Raw genomic sequence first — 18,614 nt, forward strand, 5'->3', positions numbered from 1 at the left:
GACCAGAAAAAGTTTATATTCGCCCTCATTTGGAGAAGTACAGGCGTACATCACCAGCACCTAGACTAAAGTATCAACCTCGGTTCTAGTACTGTACTTCTATAATTTGTATGATTGAAAACCGCACGCAGATCTCTTATATAGAATCGAGATTGAGTGCGCATCTGGAAGGAGACACTGCATGCCTCTCGTTGTCGGCATGATCAAATGCGAGTCATTCTCCAAAGCAGCGATAACATTCAAGCATAGTGTTGGACTACTATCACTACTATCCACTGCGCCGGAGAATGAATGCGAGTTTGGATAACGTTTTTTAAATTCCTAGACTCTCTGATTGGGCGCACAAATGGGGGTTTGTGTCCAGGGCCGGAGAAGCGAACATTAACCCCTGATTTCCTCAGGATGACATGGCCTGGGTGGTAATGGTCACTTGACATTTCAGCTGTTCTCAGACAACACATAACAGTATGTAGGCATGTGTTCTTATCAACTTTTATGAGCTATTCTTGAAATCTCTTTCGTAATACCCTAGCCACCGCTTTGACCCCCTTCTTGACCGAAGTGGCCAGAAACAATCATATAAAGGCGTTTAGAATACATGTAGTATTGACATTGAATGGGGAATGATGGTAAACATTTACTTCGCGCGTTAAAAGATAAAAAAAACATTAGTACACCAGCACTAAGAATTCTTAGCTGCAGGTTGCTAATTCTACCCTGGAATACCTCGCAGCTGACTAGTGACGTCACGACCGCAGCGTAATCACAGAAGATTGAAGTTGCAGCTTACACTCAATCCGCGCGTTGCTAATGAAGAATCTAATTATAGTTCGTTTAAACCTCCGTTAAAAATGCATACTTCAAAGACTTCATATAGATTATCTCTTATCCCGTTATCATTATCAGCTTGCTTAATCTCCCAGGGTCCCGGGGTAGGGGAATGTGGCATATCAACAAGAAATCTCTGAATATTAATTTTTTATGCACATTTTGGCCCTTTCCGACAAAAAATAGTGTTCTTCCAACGCTGCCGCCCACCAAGACCAAAAGGTCAAAATTAGTCTAAAGGGTTTCGGCTGGTTTACTCTAGAGCCTACTCTTTAGGTCAAAAGGAAATCAAGCTAGCTTTCTTAACGAGCCAGTCGATCAGCTGATTGAATCAAAACAACACATTCTGCTGCTGCTGAAGCAGCAATTCTGAACGGGTTGCTTTGCTTCCTCTGTTACAGGGCTATTGGATTCGAAGCACGTAGCGATTCGAACACGTAGAGTCCATGTGCCCAGCGAGGGCCAGTGTGGAAACCCCGACCCCAGTAATGTTTTTCTCCCGACTCCCAATTTGACCCGTAGCTCCTGAACCTCTCTGGCCGGTTAGTTAGAAGGAGTTTCTTCTTCTTCTTCTTCGCGCTCGATACTAATAGTATACATTACGTCGTTCTTTGAAATGTTCTTATTGAATTTGTAAATTTCCAATGCGCAATATATAATTCATTTGAACATTGCCGTTGTGTAGACATACAGTAGAACCTCTCATAGCGGACACCTCTGTAATAAGGTCACTAGTTTTGGTCCAAAATTGGGTGTTTCCATTCAAATCAACCTCTGTAATCAGGACACCTCTCTATTAGGGACAGTATTTGTCAGTCCCGAGGGTGTCCTTAATAGAGAGGTTCTACTGTACATATAAATACTATAGATACTATAGATACCAGGTTTTAATGTGGATGATAAATGCACCACGACATTTAGTATAACTGCATTTCTATTTCCCTGGCCCACTCCACTGGTAAATTCTAACGGCGTACTATCAAGGTACCCCTTTAACAACAGCACCATTCATCAACCAGTCAGCTGATCAATTTCGTCTGCTTGGAGATGAGGACAATTAAAGATAATAAATGAACGAACATAAAAGTAATGAAAACAATTGACTTACCAATATCTTCGGTTTAGATTTTCAAGAAGATTCGTGCTATTCCAATGGAAGTCGTTAATAGTGATCGAGCATGCTTTCGGGATTGGTTTCTAGTACATGAGTACCGAACATGATCATGCTTCGATCAGGTATATAAAATAATCACAGGCGGCGGTGATGATGACGTCAAGAAAAGACTTGATTTTTACAATCGATAAAGATAACATAAAATTAGATTTTCTAGATTTTGAAACTCACAATTCAAATTTCTTTCAAATATGAACCCTTCGAAGTCCGATAACTCCATCGATTGGTTTTAACCCATTGTTACTCCAGCTCCCGATTCAAATGCTACCTCCCAATTCAACGACCAGTCAGTTTAACCCTTTGTAACTCAATTTCCCGGTTCAAAATGCTAGCTCCTTATTCGTTTCCCAATTCGTTTAACCCTTTCTAACTCTAGCTCAATCTCATCCAGAAGAGATATGGCCGAAAGTCATTTCTGCAGGTAACAATATAGTGCGACGGAAAAATACACAGCCCGTTGCGGTGGAAAACAGAAATGTCCTCTTTTTTCACTTTCGCTCCGATGTCTTGGACAGGGTGACAAGTTCGTGTCTATGGATACACAATATAATTCTATTGTGCAAGAGAAAACCTTTCCGGGCCACCCTGTACAGTTTCGTGAGTTTCCTCATCAGCCTCAGGTAGGCCAATGATTTTGACAGGACCCCAGCTGGCGCCATCTGAGCTAAAGAGTGGAACTGCGCGATAACTAAAAATTAAAAATCTCCCCGTCATGAGGTGGAAATTTCCCCCCTTTTTATGGGGGTATATGGGGGACGAGTTATTCCATGAACCCTAAACATGGTAGCCTACTGACGACCGTAGCCGATCACAGCTTTTCTTTATTCGAACCTCCAGGACCCTTATATGCAGTGGCGCTGCATTACTCCTGTAAGGACGTTTCATGTACGTATTATGTAGTATGGTTGGCCAACGGCAGGGGAGCCAGGGGCGGGCTCGGGACACAATGAAATCTGCGAGAGGGTCCGTGTATTCCAGAATCAAGTACGGATTTCAACGTTTCGTTGATTTCGTTTCGCACTTTAGCGATAGCCCTTTTCAAGATGGCTGCCTCCATTACAAAATCGTGCGTTTTAAAACCACTTTTAAATCATCTTCTACGGGCGTCTTCTTCCAATTTTGCCCTTACTAGACACCTCACCGTATTGGTAAGGAACAATGGAACGCGTAAGTAACATTTTTGTAGATGATCTTACCGTTTGATTAGCATTGATAATCTCGACCATAGCAGGGCTATACTATCCTTGGTTTTACATGGTTTTGCCATGTATCGTAGTACATTTTGTACGTGATTTGTATGGTGATGCAGAACAGCCGTTTGAGAAATCGGTGTTCGTTGTGGGCTTGATATTTCATCATAAGGCCGTTTGCACGTTACCACACCACACCATCACATCACTTACGACACCATGAACGATGTAAGTCTTGTACTGTACCGGCAGTAGTCATGACTCGTGAGTCATGTTGTGCCGGTACTGGCAGTAGGTAATGACAGAAGTAACAGTAGAAACTCTCGGAAGGACACCCTCAGGACAGACAACTGCTTTCCTTAATAGAGAGGTGTCCTGATAAGAGAGGTCCAAGTGAGTGGAAACAACCTATTTTGGACCAAAACTTGTATTGTGTACAGATGTTGTCCTTATTGAAAGGTGTCCAGTATAAGGGAGGTTCCAATATTTGTACATCGAACCAGACCAGGTCTAGTTTGTGCACCTTTACACGGCAGACCAATCAGGATTTACCTTGATGTCTAGTCCCGTGTAAATGCGCCTGGTGTCGTTCTTAGTTCACAACAGCCTAGGCTACTGGCATTGTGATAGTTGTTGTGCATCACAATTTGATGCGGAGGACACCGGGTTTTGTTCATTTATATTCTTTAAACACAGAATAACTTTTACAGTATGACTTTCTTTTGCAGGGGAATATGATCATTACCTGCATAATGTACTATGGAAGAGAGCCATCCATCATCGGCATGTTGGTACATTGTCCGAGTCACAAAAGTTTCGACGCGGGGGTAATGAATTCACAGATTCTGAAGAAGAACTTGACTACGACATTGATGAATCGAAATTGGACACCCTGATGAAACAGCATCGTACTCAGGCGCAAGCGCAACATATTTCAGAGGGAGGGTAAGTTTGTCAACTATTCTATTCTATTGAAATAATTGTCAACTATTGAAATAATGGGAGCTTTAGCTTGAGTATGTTTCGGACCAAAGTTACTATGTAATAAAACTGCTTTATTTATTTCAGAGTCCAGTTTTCTGATTTCCCGATCAGTGAGCAGCTGCTCTCCAGACTGACGGACTTAGGTTACAAGGAGCCATTTGATGTCCAGTCGAAGACATTGCCTCTGACCCTGAATGGAAAGTGAGTGCTATCATTGTCTCGGAATTGACAACAGTGATTCTTGATTGTGATATAAATCTAAATCTACGTCTAAATCTTATTGTTATAAAGCATTAGTTTGACCCCACTGGCACATATGCATTTATACTGGTTATTGCAGAACTGGACAGTGTTTTGGTATCACCTATACTTAGATTCTGTAAATTTTGTTCGTTCCCTGATTTGAATCAATTACCTGGCTTTCATGACAGTCTCTTCCATCCACATTAGATTGCTATAGTTTGGTTGGTTCGAGATGTTGAGAAAAATAAGAAGAGATACTTTCAAAATGAGAGCAATATGCAACATTCCTCAACACCTTGAACCAAACAATAGTAGGCCCACTTGGTAGTACTGAGGATGGCAAAAGATAGTTTACTGCAGGTAGAAAATAGTTTTCATTCTTTGATGAGTTTGACGTAACCACTATCATTTATTTGCAAATTGTTCTGTTATCCAGGGATGTAATAGGTCGAGCACAGACAGGAAGTGGCAAAACTTTGGCGTTCAGTATTCCTGTTGTAGAGAAGTTAATGTCCAGGTAAGAGTTGTTGCAAAAATGTATAAGACCAGCTTAAATAGTTTCGGTAGTTGTACCTTATGGCTTGTTGATTTGGTAGCTACTGTCAGCCGGGCAATTGTTGCGGATGCCCTGTTTTGATCTTCGAAAATACTAAATGAATTGTGAGTAACGACATTCCTCGTTGGTGCCAACCCATCAGAACTTTTAGTATTTTGTCCTGGTCCAAATTGGTCCAAATTTGTACTATAGTACCAAGAGTCAGCTAAATTCTCCCTCAATAATCCAATTTGAAGTACTGAAGGTCAGTTGCAAAAATACTGAAAAGAACTAACGTTTTGGAGAAGAATACAGAAGAAAGGGAACTTTTTGGAAACTGTTCCTGATAACCCTATAGCGGGTTGGCAGCTCAGATTTCCTTGTTTTGTTCTTTTACCAAAAGTGGATTCATATCAAATGTTCTTCATTGTTTTTTGTCTATTTCCAGTAAGCCGACGTGTGGTAAGGATTGCCCTCGGGCCATCGTCATCTCACCAACAAGGGAACTCTGCCTGCAGATTTATAGGTGAGTTTTAGAAGTGCACACAGATATGCTCCGTGGTTAGTTTCTTCCTTCTTCAACAACAGAAAATAATATTTGACCAGAACAAGGTGGTGTATATCAGTATTTTCTTTACAAGAAAAGAGTAGTTGATCCTATATCATTCTACTTCACCAGTTCCTTTCAAGTAAGATGTTTGTCTCCATTGTGAAATATGGCTTAAACATGTACCAAATGGAGTTAGTTTTAATTGGCAGTTGATGAAAAATCAGTAAACTCTATCATTAATCATGTATTGTGACTCTTTCCAGATCCGTTCAAGAACTCAACTCAAGAGTTAGATGTCTACCTGTGTATGGAGGAGAATCCTTTTTTAAACAGGTAAGTCTGTCATATAACTTGCATACATGCATTGCTGGTTTCATGTGACTTTCAACATCCCCAAGCAACCAACGACTTGCCACTTTAGGTTAAAAGGCCTACTATTCTATCTATTCTTCCCTCCAGCAATCATCAATCTTCAAGAGAGGGGTTGACGTCGTCTGTGCTACACCTGGTCGTCTCCGAGATCACCTGGAACGAGGGACACTGGTAGGTATCGAAGAATTCCTAAAAACTAGGCTTTATTGACTCTTTGTATGGAATATAGAACTATTAGTTGAAAAACTTACTCCAATGTTTTACTTTATTTCCGCCTAGCTGAAATGTACATGAGCCTAAAATGCAACATTGTTTTATAGTCACTGATCAAGTTGTTTATTGTTTGTTTTCCATTTCTTGTTTTCAGAAATTGGATGCTCTTGAGTTTCTTTGCTTGGACGAAGCTGACCATCTTCTCACTCCAGAGTTCCTCGTAAGTTCCTCAAGGATGTTATGTATCTATGCATGAAGAGGAAAAGTTGCTGCCAAAAGTCGATGAAAGTAGTGCTAAAATGGGTCATTAACAGATTGATTTTAATGTGTTTAAAAGAACTTTTCATCATCGTTTGTTCCCATTTCCTCACTTGCAATGTGAAGACAGCCGTTTTCCAGATACCAAGCTATTTCAGCCTTGTGCAGCTCTGAATGATTAATGAGTTTTTGTTCTGTTTTCAGATCCAAATTGAAAATGTACTAAAGAACTCGCCACGTGATAAACAGGTCATGTTATTCAGTGCCACGCTGCCTCCTGATATTCAGAGAATAACAAGAGAGTAAGTTAGAAAGTTAATGTCGACTAGGCTATTGCCCGAGCCGAGAATGGCTTTTGTAGCAGTCTCGAAGTCGGTAGTCCAGGGATGTTTGTCAGGCTCTCCCAACAAATTGGTTTTCCAATATGCTACGTCTAGCCAATTCTGCCTCATTGACAGAGAGTTGTCAGATTGATTGTTGCCATGATGCATGCACTGTACAGGTGAAGGTTAGACTAATAGCAGGGATCTACTCTGGTGATATTGGAATTACTCAAGAAGTCAAAGCTGAGAAGTTTCACCTTTTGAAATTGTCACTGTCTGACCCTTTCGACATTTGATACCTGTCAGTCCATTTTCAACAGATACTATTTTATCTACCAACAGGTATATGAAAGATGCTCAGTATGTAGATCTGGTAAAAGATCAGAGCCAGAGGTCTCCAACTTCAGTGAAGCATTTGGTAAGTTAGTTCATCCTTTTGATAGGTAGACTACGATAGTTGTTCTGTTTAGTAGTAAGATTTTTAGTGTTAGTTTGGTCAAATGCTGTTTTCTGCAATGTTCAAATAATTGCAGTGTTAAGATATTTTACGTTCAAATATTTTTGCTGTTCTCATCATTTCAGTGTATGAACATTCCTCACAACTTTCATATGGATGCCATATGTGAACTCATCAAGAATACATATAAACCAGAACGGTGTATAGTCTTTATCAAAACAAAACGTAAGTAATTGGAGTTGATCATGTCTGCTCGATCTGGCGGGCTTTCACTTCGCCCAACTCTTCGGCCGGCGCCTACTGTTTTGGTCTACATTTTAGCTCCACCCCTCGCGGTGATTGGTGATACCACCACCACCTCCAGTTCAGTATCAATTCCGTCAACCTAAGAAACTTCTATCTAAATATGATATCTTTTTCTTCTTTTCAGATATGACGAAGCAAGTGGCACATGTCCTTCAGCGCCATGGTTTAGATGCACAAGAGCTGCACTCAGATTTATCCCAGTCGAAACGACAAAATGTTCTCTCGGCTTTCAGAACTGGTCAGATAGAAATTCTAGTGGTGAGTCTTGCTTTCCAACGTGCTCCCTGGTCTGTTGTTTTTTTTCAGAAGAGATAGTGGTCCTGTGTGTGTGGTGCAGTCTTTCCCTCTAACCTATCTAGCAAGGGATCAGCCGTATACTTCTCAGCAGGTTCTGTGTTATCAATCATTCTGAGCCTTGTGGTCTTAGTTATACTCCCTTATAATACTCTCTTATATTTCAGGCAACTGATGTAGCAGCAAGAGGCCTAGATATACCAGAAGTGGATCTCGTCATTCAGGGTAAGAACATTTTGAGGTTTGAAATCTGTAGAACTCTGACTGTAATTTCTGAAATAAGTAACTTAATTCATACTCATCGGCATCACTATCATGAAATGCGAGTTCAGCACATCACGTCTTTATCTATCGTATCTGTCGTATTTGTAGTTGAACCTCCTCAAAATGGCATCGACTTCTACATCCACCGGTCTGGACGGACGGGCCGAGCAGGTCGGGAGGGAATGGCCATCATGATACACAGCGGTTCAAGAGACGATAGGGAGATTATATCAAAGGTGAGGAAAACAACCTTGATAAATTTTCAACGTAAGGCGATATTACTCGCTTGTTGGTAACTAAGGTTAATTAAGGTTTCCCATTGATATTTTTGATATCTTTCAGATTGAGAGAATGGTTGACCTCGAGCACACAAACGGACCTGACCTGCGACAACTGAAAATGAACAAACTTGATAGTTTAGCTGGTCGTATCACGCACATGAAGGATAGAGAATTAGATGTTGGTAAACCTTTGGCAGAAAAACTTCTCAGTCAACCGGATGCTGATAGCCACAGGATTTTGGCTGCTGCTTTAAGTTTGCTAGTCAAGGGAGAAAAAGAAAAGACAGAGTTCCGACCGAGCGATTCAAATTCATTTGGAAGAAGGTGAGTGTGTGTCGTTGCAGTATATTTTCTTATTCCTCCCTAGTCTTCGAAGACTGGAGCAAGGCCATTCCAAATTCAAAACTTTGGAAGAGCTGTATTTGAAATGTCTTTTACGTAGTTACACTTTCACAGTGAGAGTTAATTTTCACGATTATATCATTCTTGCATGACTATGACACACCGGTGAAAATGGCATTCAAATTTTTCTGTAAATTGAAATTTCCTTGTTAAAATCATTTCAGGCCTCAGTTCAACAGAAAGCCACAATTTTCTCAAAACAGAACGGATCGGTTCTCGTCGTTCAGGAACTCACGAAACTACGACGACAACGATGATGAACGATTTTATAACCGTCAGAACAGAAATCAGTCGTTCAGGCGCCGTAGGAATTTCGATGATGAGGAGGAAGAGTGGTGATGTCAACGACAATATAGGACTTATTCTTCATAGTCGCCATTCAGGCACAAAATTGTTATTTGTGACTCGCTCTACCAAAACTAGGCGCTTGTCGCATCTGAACTTGACAGGTTAATACGGACTTGTTGTTCATTTCCCTATTGTAGACTTTTTGTGAAATCTATTACAAACTGATTTGGTCACATTTCACAAAAGGTCTACAATAGGGAAATGAACAACAAGTCCGTATCAACCTGTCAAGTTCAGATGTGACAAGCGCCTAGTTTTGGTAGAGCGGGTCACATTTGTACGTACTACTTTATGGATAGCCCCTACACAACCAAGGCTAAGGAGACCACTCTCCTCTCATGCAAGAATTGATTACATCCAACTTTTTGCAAGTTTTCATTAAAGCTACTCTGCATGATCAACAGTTATTTGTACTGTTGTACTGGTAGTGAACTGGTACATGTAGATGAAGCATTTGGGTGAAGGTAATCCAGGTTTACACAAGGATGTTGTGTTAAGTTAATGATAAAAATAAAGTCATGGATTTCTAAAAATATTGTGTTGCTATTAATATCTCGATCATTTATCAGCGAGTGATTTACAAAACTGTTTAAATTCACATCAACCAAATTATTTGACTTGGGAATGCATATGTCTTGTATGTCTCCCTGTAGAGACCATGTCGCAACCAATCTGATGACAGTAGCTGCTAAAACGTCCAAATTCTGGCATTGTTTCCAGAGCATGATCCGTGGTACAACCAATGGGTAATGTTACATCCATGTGTGATACTTGAATAATGAATACTTGTAAGACAGTGATGCAAATATCAACTCCTTTATTAACTCTCTTCTCAAATATAAAAGGTTTTTTAAAAAAATGTTACACTTTACAAGTACTCACAACGTATTCACTACGGCAGTAGGGGGGTCATAAAATATTCTATTTCAACAAAAGACAAATTAATTAAACAAGAAAAAATATTTAGAGTCCATTTTGTATGCATCAACAAATATCATATCTGAACATTTTCAAAGACTTGGACTGATTTTGAAGCACATTGTTAATCAACTTTGATGTGTGAAAGCAGAAAATAAGTTGTCACTTTACAGTTTATACATGTAGACTGTATATGTTTGTCCAACAAATTGTACAATGTATGTGGACATTTCTGTTGGGTCACTGCCCTGTCCATGTATACAAATTTACCTCTGTAATATGGACACCTCTCTATAAAGGACAGCATTTGACAGTCCTCCGACTGTCCTAAATAGAAAGTTCTACTGTACTTGCATGAAGGTAGCAGTATCAAGCTAACAGAATGAACACAAAGATATCACCAACAGAATACTGTGACCCTTCATTCATCTTTTTGAGCATCAGCCGTCATTGATCCATCGCCTTCTTGGCCCATACCACAATTTTTCACGAAGCCGTTATCTTGCTTGTCAGGGGACAACTCGGATGACGACACTTCGTGCGATCTCGAATTGTGCATCTGTTGGTTCATCTTACGTTTAATTTTATCAGAAGTTGTAGATAGAAATGTCAGTCCTCCCGATAGTATGAAGTACATTACAAATACGCAACCGGCAAAACTGATGCTGATGAAACCGAGGACACTGAGGATGGCGATCATGAATATCGCACCAATTGTGAGCAGGGTACCTGTAAATAGAGAAAAGATAGTATAAGGAGAAAGATAAGATAAGATAAACTTTATTTTCATCGGTATGAGATAAAATTACAAACATGAGCTCCAAAGCTCTTGGACCGATATCAAACAAAGACACGAGTAAAACACAACCAAGGTAGAGAAAAAGTTTAACAGGAATTTAACATTTCAGCGATGTTTGAAAAATGTGTCGCTGGAGTCTTCCAACGATAAAATGTTGTATTCATCTGTTGATAAGGTTCTTCAAGCATGAATTATATTGAACTGCCTCTCTACAGTAGAACAGGGATCTTCCTACCTTCAACAAATACGAATCCCACAAAAGTGAATGCAATCGTTCCTCCAGCAAACATTATAAAGGCACCAATGGGAACTGTAAGTACGGCTAATGACATGACGATAAATGTTGCCCAAAATGGATGGGCGTAAGCAAGCTCCTGTAGGCGTTGTGTTTTCTTTCGAACGTCAAACTGGTAGTCTATGCGGTTCAGGAGCCCATAGACGGAGTCCATTATGACACTGGGGTTCAGGAACTCTGCACTCATGACTTGGCTGTAGATCTGGAAACACATGAAGGGAAAATTATCGTAGAGTCATTAAAAAAACTGCAATAAGCAAGGAAAATACTGGCATTCAATTTCAAAGGGAGAAGTGAACTGAAGTGAAAGTAAGTAGTAGTAGTGAAAACATGGTCCCTCCCTCCTATAGGCCTAGTACTAGTATGATAAAGTAAATTTATGTACTTTTCTTACTATATGCAAGTTTGCGAAGTGTCTTTTCCAGTCAGTGGTGTGAAATCAGATAAAATAGAGAGAAACCCATCATGTTCGGCAACATTCAGGATGTACAACATGCATATGCATGTACGGAAGTACAACATGTGTACATGTCTGCTTGTATACAAGTCTGGTGACAAAAAAGTCTGCAGTCAATATCTATAATGAAATAAATCGTTCAAAAAACAATCTATTTGTATTTAAGAATTACAGGTATCTTAAAAACAAATATTTGTATAATTCTATTCATGAATTATAAGTAAAATATGTGAGTGGTGTCTTAATTCCCAGTTTTAATGTTTTATTTTATGGTCTGGAGTTATTCAAGATGTCAGCGCCCATGATAGCCATGTGGAGGTCAAATTCTAAGAAAAATTGGTAATTTTAACGTCAATTTCTTCGCAAACCGTCTCAATTTTATATTTTTAACACGTCCAGTAGTTACATCAGTAACGTCTACTTCACCTCCAGGTGTTGACAAGCAAAATATTTGGTTTTCTTTGTAAATAGAACTACTTTTCTTTTTGACAGGTTTGTTGATGAAAATGCACGCACAGTTACACGTGCATATGGAGTGCATGCACGAGTCATGCATGTGTACTCTTTGACCAACGACTAAGCAACTTGTAACAGATCCTTACTAAAATATATTCTATGCTTATATTAGTAAAATTCATTGTTTTTTTCAGGTCATGCCTAAAACGGCTGATATCGCAGATGTCATGTAGGCGGTATTGTAACCGGAATATCCTCATTCTTCATGAGAGGGGAATATTCCAGAATATTTTCCCAGCAGAAAGGTATGTCATGTTCAGGGCATGGTCAATCATTTCCTTATCTTCACTCCTTTTAGTTATACCAATTGCCGCAATTAGTGGCCGATTATAGTAAAGCTTGAGCCAGAATGTATGCTTCTACTTTCAGAAGTCCTGATCTTCATAGCCTGCTAGTCAAATCACCACAGACCATCTATGCCGGATTTGATCCGACAAGTGATAGCTTGCATATTGGTAATCTGCTGGTCATCATGAGCCTTATTCACTGCCAAAGAGCTGGACATACTCCTTTGGCCCTAGTTAGTATCAAGTGTTTGACCTAATCGCTAAAACTTTCCACTTAACTGCCATTGAACTCTGGTCACGACACAACCCAAGTTTTCGCTGTAATTTTTTCAGGATGAAGATCATGAAAGAAATTAACAACCAAATTAGGTCCTAACCAGTGTCCTCAAAAGAGAGTTGTCCTCCATAGAGAGTTGTCCTCCATAGAGAGTTGTCCTCCATAGAGAGGTGTCTTTCATAGGGAGGTGTCCTTAATTGACAGGTGTCCTTAACAGAGAGGTTTCCTTAATAGAGAGATGTCCACCAAGGGAAGGTCCACTGTAGTTGATGATCCAGAGCCGACAAGACATCAGTGTTCTCATTATTTCAGGTTGGTGGTGCTACTGCAATGATTGGCGACCCCAGCGGGAAGACAAAAGATCGACGAGCAATGAATATTGACGAGTTAGCTGAAAACTCTTCTGGAATTCAGTCAACCTTGCAACGAATATTCAAACACCATTCAGACATTATGTGGAGAAAAGATTTACCTGCACCTGTGTAAGTACTGTGATGTTACTTGCCTTGTGTCCATGGGACGGACACTTGACTGGTGGTGATGAGGTGCAAATGGAATGCATTTGCATTGAGACTTGCTTGCTTTACAGTTGCGTCTGGGGACCTTAGTTTGCGGATTTACCTTTAAGATATAATGCAGACATGTATTTCTCCTTGACCAGATTTCTTATCTATTTTAAGAGTTTTGAACAATGCTGAATGGTATTCCAGTACAAATGTCATTGAGTTCTTATCAAACGTTGGGAGAAACTTCCGAATGGGGGATATGCTGCGAAAAGACAGGTATGGAATACCATTTTCTCTCTCAATTATGTTCCGCTAAATCAGAAAAATTAAAGTGAATTTCAGATTTATATTTGCTTTCTCTAGTGCATTTCAAAATGAAATATATTTTTCAGTGTAAAATCACGCCTAGATACTGCAGAGGGGATGAGTTTAACAGAGTTCACTTACCAAGTATTCCAAGCGAATGATTGGTTACATTTGTATAACAACTATAAGTGTAAGATTCAAGTAAGTTACTATTTTTTACTTAAGATGATTAAAGTTTACAAAATACGATATCTGCCGCTTTATTTTTTTTCATTTGCAAAAATTTCTGAAAAAAATAAATTGTCACAAATGTTAGTTTGGTGGATAATGAATTTTGGTCAATGGCCATTGTTTCTAATGGGGTATTACCTATTGTTCTTTCATTTGAGGAAGTAACTTGGATGGAATCGGTTCAATGCAATCTTTTGTACAGCAGTTCTTTTACAGTTATTTTTAAAATCGAAAATAAAAGGCATACAGATATTTCTGTGTTTACTGGTAAATTTATAATGGCTCACCAGTCCTCAGTATCTTTTTCTGTGTTCTTTCAGATTGGTGGAAATGATCAACTAGGAAATATCACTGCCGGCTACGAGTTGATCAAAAGGGTTAAAAATGAGTCTGTATTTGGTAGGTTTTTTCATTTCAAAATTAAGATAAGGGTGGTACAATTATAGCATTTGAGTGCCTGCTCTTTTCTAAGCAGTTGGGGCTAAAGTTGTACAACTTTACCTTACAATATCATCATCATCATCATCATCATCATCATCATCTATCGGCATCACAACCCTTTTAGCGATTGGTGTGCATCCTGTTCTTTGGAGTATGTCTACATTGCTAGGTCTACATACATTCAATGTTTTCATTTCATTTCACCTGCATATATTTTCAGGTTTAACAGTACCGCTGATCGTAACGTCCTCAGGTGAAAAGTTTGGTAAAACTGCAGGAAACGCTATCTGGCTTGACAGGTCAAAAACATCCATCTTTGACTTTTATCAGGTGAGTTAATATTTGAGATTTGTTTGTATAGTTTTGTACAGTTTTGGGTTCTGATTTGTTTGCCAAAACTAAGTTAACAAACATTTGATTGAAGCCATAGGCATAGAACTGGTGTTGTTATCTTACTCTAGTCTAACAAGCCGCACCTGATGTGAATACGGCAGTCAGGAGACTTAGCGATCTTAAAATCTTGTGTGTCGAGATGAGATGTCGGCTGTCTCAGGTAAAATGGATTGACCTCATACAATTTTTTTAAACATACATGTATACTTTCTTCTCTAGTATTTCATCAACACTCCAGACTCTGATGTTGCTGCTCGCTTAAAGTCGTTTACCTTTCTTCCCGAGAATGAAATCAAAGATGTCCTTGACAGACATAAGGTAATGGTTTAAGAACGCAGTTGTTTTTTGGAGCTCAACAAATTCAAATGAAGAGGGGAGAACACATTACTTGTTAGCTTGAAACTTGCAGAAATGTTGAAAAGTGCACCTTGATACTTATTTACAGTTCTCGGTGTGGTAATTTTGGTGATTTATTCTGTACTAAAAAATGTGTGGCTTTGAAGAGACCATCACTTATGGCAATGCTCGGCTAATCTTCGTGGAAAAGTTCCATCAAGTTTGTAATGAGAGGAACCCTGTGTTGAATTTTTGCAGTGAATATGAAGCCGTACTTCTTAGAACTCTGTATTTATGGATATTTTTGTCATTCCAGAAATCCCCTGAAAGCAGGATCGCCCAGAAGAAATTAGCCGAACAAGTTACTATTTTAGTTCATTCAGGTGAGCAAATGAGTTGTCTTCACTCACATGTATATGCACTGCATATGGCACTCCTAGCCTGGTATGGTGAAATAACTCTGGTTTCTTCCTTGTAAATTTATTCGAGTCATTCATTCAGTCCCTAAAAGCAGTCAATTTCTCCCTTCAGATGAAGGCCTCCAAAGTGCAAAACGATGCACCCACGTGTTGTACAACAGCTCTCCAGAATCACTGGCCGAGTTGACTGAGGCAGAAATCGAAGATGTTTTCAAAGGTGCTACAAAGATGGAGCTGCTGTTGCAGCCCGGGATGACGCTCATCGATGTTGTCATGAAGGCGAAGATCCTTGGAAGAGCTAGAGAGGGTAAGTTATTGTTTTTCATGCAAATTTAGGAAAAGTTGTGATTTTCTGCCCCTAAATTGAGCCTTTTTTTAAAACTCAACATGGGCACCCAGGAAAAGGGTGATAAAGCCCTGATTTCGATTCAAAAACTCCCCACGGATGTGCTCAACAAAAACACTGTGATATTGTCGATTTATTGTATTTTCTTCTCATTTCAGTCGATGCCATCCAGGTAATCAACGGTGGTGGTCTGTACGTCAACTTCAGGAGGATCACCAATCCAGACGCAGCATTCATACCCGGGGAACACATTCTACATGCAGGATTCACTGTTATAAGAGCAGGTAAGTGTTGCTTTACTTTAAAGTAATCACTCGACAATTCTGTTCATCACGTCAGAAGGACAAGTTGTGATTTTGTCCTGATTGATATGTGGACAGTTTTGGTTATGTCTGCCGAAACCTCTCCCTCTTATAGAGATGGTGTCCCCCCAAGATCGGTGTCCCCTACTGCATTGAGTTTAGATCCTGAATTTTCAGAATGTGGACTATATTTAAAATATACAACTTTTTTCCAGGGAAAAAACGAGTCTTCCTCATTCAATGGATTCGGTGATGTTGCAACGCTGTCCACACTACTGTCCTGAATCTCCTTCCATGAGAAACACCCTGTGTGAGGCAGACAAACGTTTTCCATATCGTGAAACTCATGGAAAATGTACATGTACAATCATAGTTGTACTCCGACTGAATTGTGTCCTATGGACATCATTGTGCAATGTCAATGCTATTGTGATGATCAAATCATACATACTGTAGGCATTTATATGGAAACTTGTGAATATTTGTATAGTGATTGTATCTGAATAAAAATCGTTTCTAAAAATCTCCTTCTTCACTCCATTGGTTACTCTCGCAATTTAAATAGAACATTGTATACATTGCTACCACGACAGAAGCTGACCAATCACTAAAGGCCTGTATGAACCTGCCATGTATCATTCATGCAATTCACCTTGGGCCCTTTTACATCCTAATGACTTTACCCTGGGGAAACACCACCATCTGTCTGCAAGGGCATACCTTTGTTTCGCATGGTAAGATACCAGGAAATATCCCTATTCCCGAAGGTCCTCTCGCAAACCAGCAGAAAATGCTAAAACGTTGCATCAAAATCGCTTTTTAAGCTGCAATGTAACAAAAGCCCCATTGTCAAGCCCTGTCCACTGCTTGCCTGAGACAAGTCACCTCCACATCAACCAATAAGATGTCCTGATGAAGATGTATTTAGGCAGACATTGTCACAATCACATGACTTGCCCCATTGTCTAGTCCTGTCCAATGTGTGCTTACCTGAGACAAGACCAGTCATCTCCACGTTAGCCAATAAGATGTCCTGATGAAGATATGTTTATGCAGACATTGTCACAATCACATGACTTGCCCCTTTGTATAGTCCTGTCCACTGTGAGCCTACCTGAGATGAGGCCAGTCATCTCCATATTAACCAATAAGACATCCTGATGAAGATGTGTTTAGGCAGACATTGTCACAATCACATGACTTGCCCCTTTGTATAGTCCTGTCCACTGTGAGCCTACCTGAGATGAGGCCAGTCATCTCCATATTAACCAATAAGACGTCCTGATGAAGATGTGTTTAGGCAGACATTGTCACAATCACATGACTTGCCCCTTTGTATAGTCCTGTCCACTGTGAGCCTACCTGAGATGAGGCCAGTCATCTCCATATTAACCAATAAGACGTCCTGATGAAGATGTGTTTAGGCAGACATTGTCACAATCACATGACTTGCCCCTTTGTCTGGTCCTGTCCAGTGTGAGCCTACCGGAGATGAGGCCAGTCATCTCCATATTAGCCAATAAGATGTCCTGATAAAGATGTGTTTAGGCAGACATTGTCACAATCACATGACTTGCCCCTTTGTCTGGTCCTTTACACTGTGTGCCTACCTGAGATGAGGCCAGTCATCTCCATATTAGCCAATAAGACGTCCTGATAAAGATGTGTTTAGGCAGACATTGTCACAATCACATGACTTGCCCCATTGTCTGGTCCTGTCCAGTGTGAGCCTACCGGAGATGAGGCCAGTCATCTCCATATTAGCCAATAAGACGTCCTGATAAAGATGTGTTTAGGCAGACATTGTCACAATCACATGACTTACCCCTTTGTCTGGTCCTGTACACTGTGTGCCTACCTGAGATGAGGCCAGTCATCTCCATATTAGCCAATAAGACGTCCTGATAAAGATGTGTTTAGGCAGACATTGTCACAATCACATGACTTGCCCCATTGTCTGGTCCTGTCCAGTGTGAGCCTACCGGAGATGAGGCCAGTCATCTCCATATTAGCCAATAAGATGTCCCGATGAAGATGTGTTTTAGGCAGACATTGTCACAATCACATGTCTTATCCATAGTCTAGTCCTGTACACTGTGCAAACCTCAAAAGACTCTGCCCATATCTACATTAGTGTATCACATGTCTTAATGAAGGTATGCTAAGACAGACATATGCAGAAGCAGACATTGTCACAATCCTAATAATGGTACTTTTGACACAGCAAGGCAGACACTGTCACAATCCCGTTACACCTAGCTTCTTTGAAGACCTGTTGAAGATAAACCAAGGGAGACACTGCCACTGTCAGGTCATACCAGCTCCAATTCTTCGGACACCTGATCAAAATAAACTAAGACAGATATATTTGAAATGGACTCATTGAAGACCCTGTTCAGGGATTTGCCAATGCACATGAGGGACACAAACAATGGCAGGTAACACTGAAACAGCCATACAAAATAGCTTCTGGCTCTGTCTGACAGTTTATGTTGGACCAGTGTGGTCATAACAAACCTCTTTGGAGCCCAGTCAAAGTAACTTTAGATGAAAGTTGTCACAATCATAAGACATTATAAGGGCCGAATGATGGTGCACTGAAACATTCATTGTCACAATCATGTTATGCTGTCCTGATGACGATACACTCAGATGGAAACTGTCACAACCATACGACATGCTAAGCTTTTTGGGGGGCTGAATGAAGGTGCCCGGAGACAGACATTGTCACAACCACGTCATGTTGTCCTGATGAAGATATTC

General features: G+C 40.1%; 3 protein-coding genes and 1 long non-coding RNA gene across 15 annotated transcripts in view; 2 read left to right on the forward strand and 2 right to left on the reverse strand.

Annotated features, from left to right (window-relative positions):
• Nucleotides 1-2,049, reverse strand: part of LOC135492321 (uncharacterized) — an 88,626-nt gene extending 86,577 nt beyond the window's left edge. For 10 of the 11 annotated variants that reach the window (XM_064778760.1, XM_064778744.1, XM_064778737.1 and 7 more), the window contains exon 1: nucleotides 1,937-2,047. The gene's annotated coding sequence lies outside the window, so the exon portion shown is untranslated. Of the gene's footprint in view, nucleotides 1-1,936 lie in introns of all 11 variants that reach the window. The other variant, XM_064778813.1, reaches the window with a different exon arrangement.
• Nucleotides 2,050-3,031: 982 nt separating this feature from the next.
• Nucleotides 3,032-9,560, forward strand: LOC135492378 (DEAD-box ATP-dependent RNA helicase CshA-like). The gene is made up of 16 exons (XM_064778826.1): nucleotides 3,032-3,169; nucleotides 3,921-4,137; nucleotides 4,261-4,377; nucleotides 4,856-4,936; nucleotides 5,403-5,480; nucleotides 5,768-5,837; nucleotides 5,964-6,047; nucleotides 6,244-6,309; nucleotides 6,552-6,649; nucleotides 7,013-7,088; nucleotides 7,253-7,352; nucleotides 7,558-7,691; nucleotides 7,895-7,952; nucleotides 8,100-8,227; nucleotides 8,334-8,596; nucleotides 8,839-9,560. The coding sequence occupies exons 1-16, from the start codon at nucleotides 3,046-3,048 to the stop codon at nucleotides 9,011-9,013; spliced, it is 1,869 nt and encodes a 622-aa protein (XP_064634896.1). The 5' UTR covers nucleotides 3,032-3,045; the 3' UTR covers nucleotides 9,014-9,560.
• Nucleotides 9,561-9,822: 262 nt separating this feature from the next.
• On the reverse strand, nucleotides 9,823-11,578 carry LOC135492384 (uncharacterized). Of its 2 annotated transcripts, none has more exons than XR_010448068.1 (3): nucleotides 11,429-11,578; nucleotides 10,975-11,236; nucleotides 9,823-10,669 (listed from the first exon to the last, which is right to left on the reverse strand). It is a non-coding gene; the product is annotated as an uncharacterized LOC135492384 (long non-coding RNA). The 2 variants fall into 2 exon arrangements; XR_010448069.1 differs by having other exon boundaries at nucleotides 11,420-11,563.
• Nucleotides 11,579-11,756: 178 nt separating this feature from the next.
• LOC135497771 (tyrosine--tRNA ligase, mitochondrial-like) lies at nucleotides 11,757-16,330 on the forward strand. Its single transcript, XM_064787676.1, has 13 exons — nucleotides 11,757-11,830; nucleotides 12,142-12,252; nucleotides 12,377-12,527; nucleotides 12,884-13,053; nucleotides 13,252-13,353; nucleotides 13,470-13,584; nucleotides 13,935-14,013; nucleotides 14,276-14,385; nucleotides 14,668-14,766; nucleotides 15,101-15,167; nucleotides 15,316-15,510; nucleotides 15,708-15,833; nucleotides 16,067-16,330. Exons 1-13 carry the CDS (start codon nucleotides 11,781-11,783, stop codon nucleotides 16,102-16,104), a joined length of 1,413 nt encoding a protein of 470 aa, XP_064643746.1. The 5' UTR covers nucleotides 11,757-11,780; the 3' UTR covers nucleotides 16,105-16,330.
• Nucleotides 16,331-18,614: the final 2,284 nt, after the last annotated feature.

Source organism: Lineus longissimus, chromosome 1, assembly GCF_910592395.1.
Source record: "Lineus longissimus chromosome 1, tnLinLong1.2, whole genome shotgun sequence".
Taxonomy (NCBI): Eukaryota; Metazoa; Nemertea; class Pilidiophora; order Heteronemertea; family Lineidae; genus Lineus; species Lineus longissimus.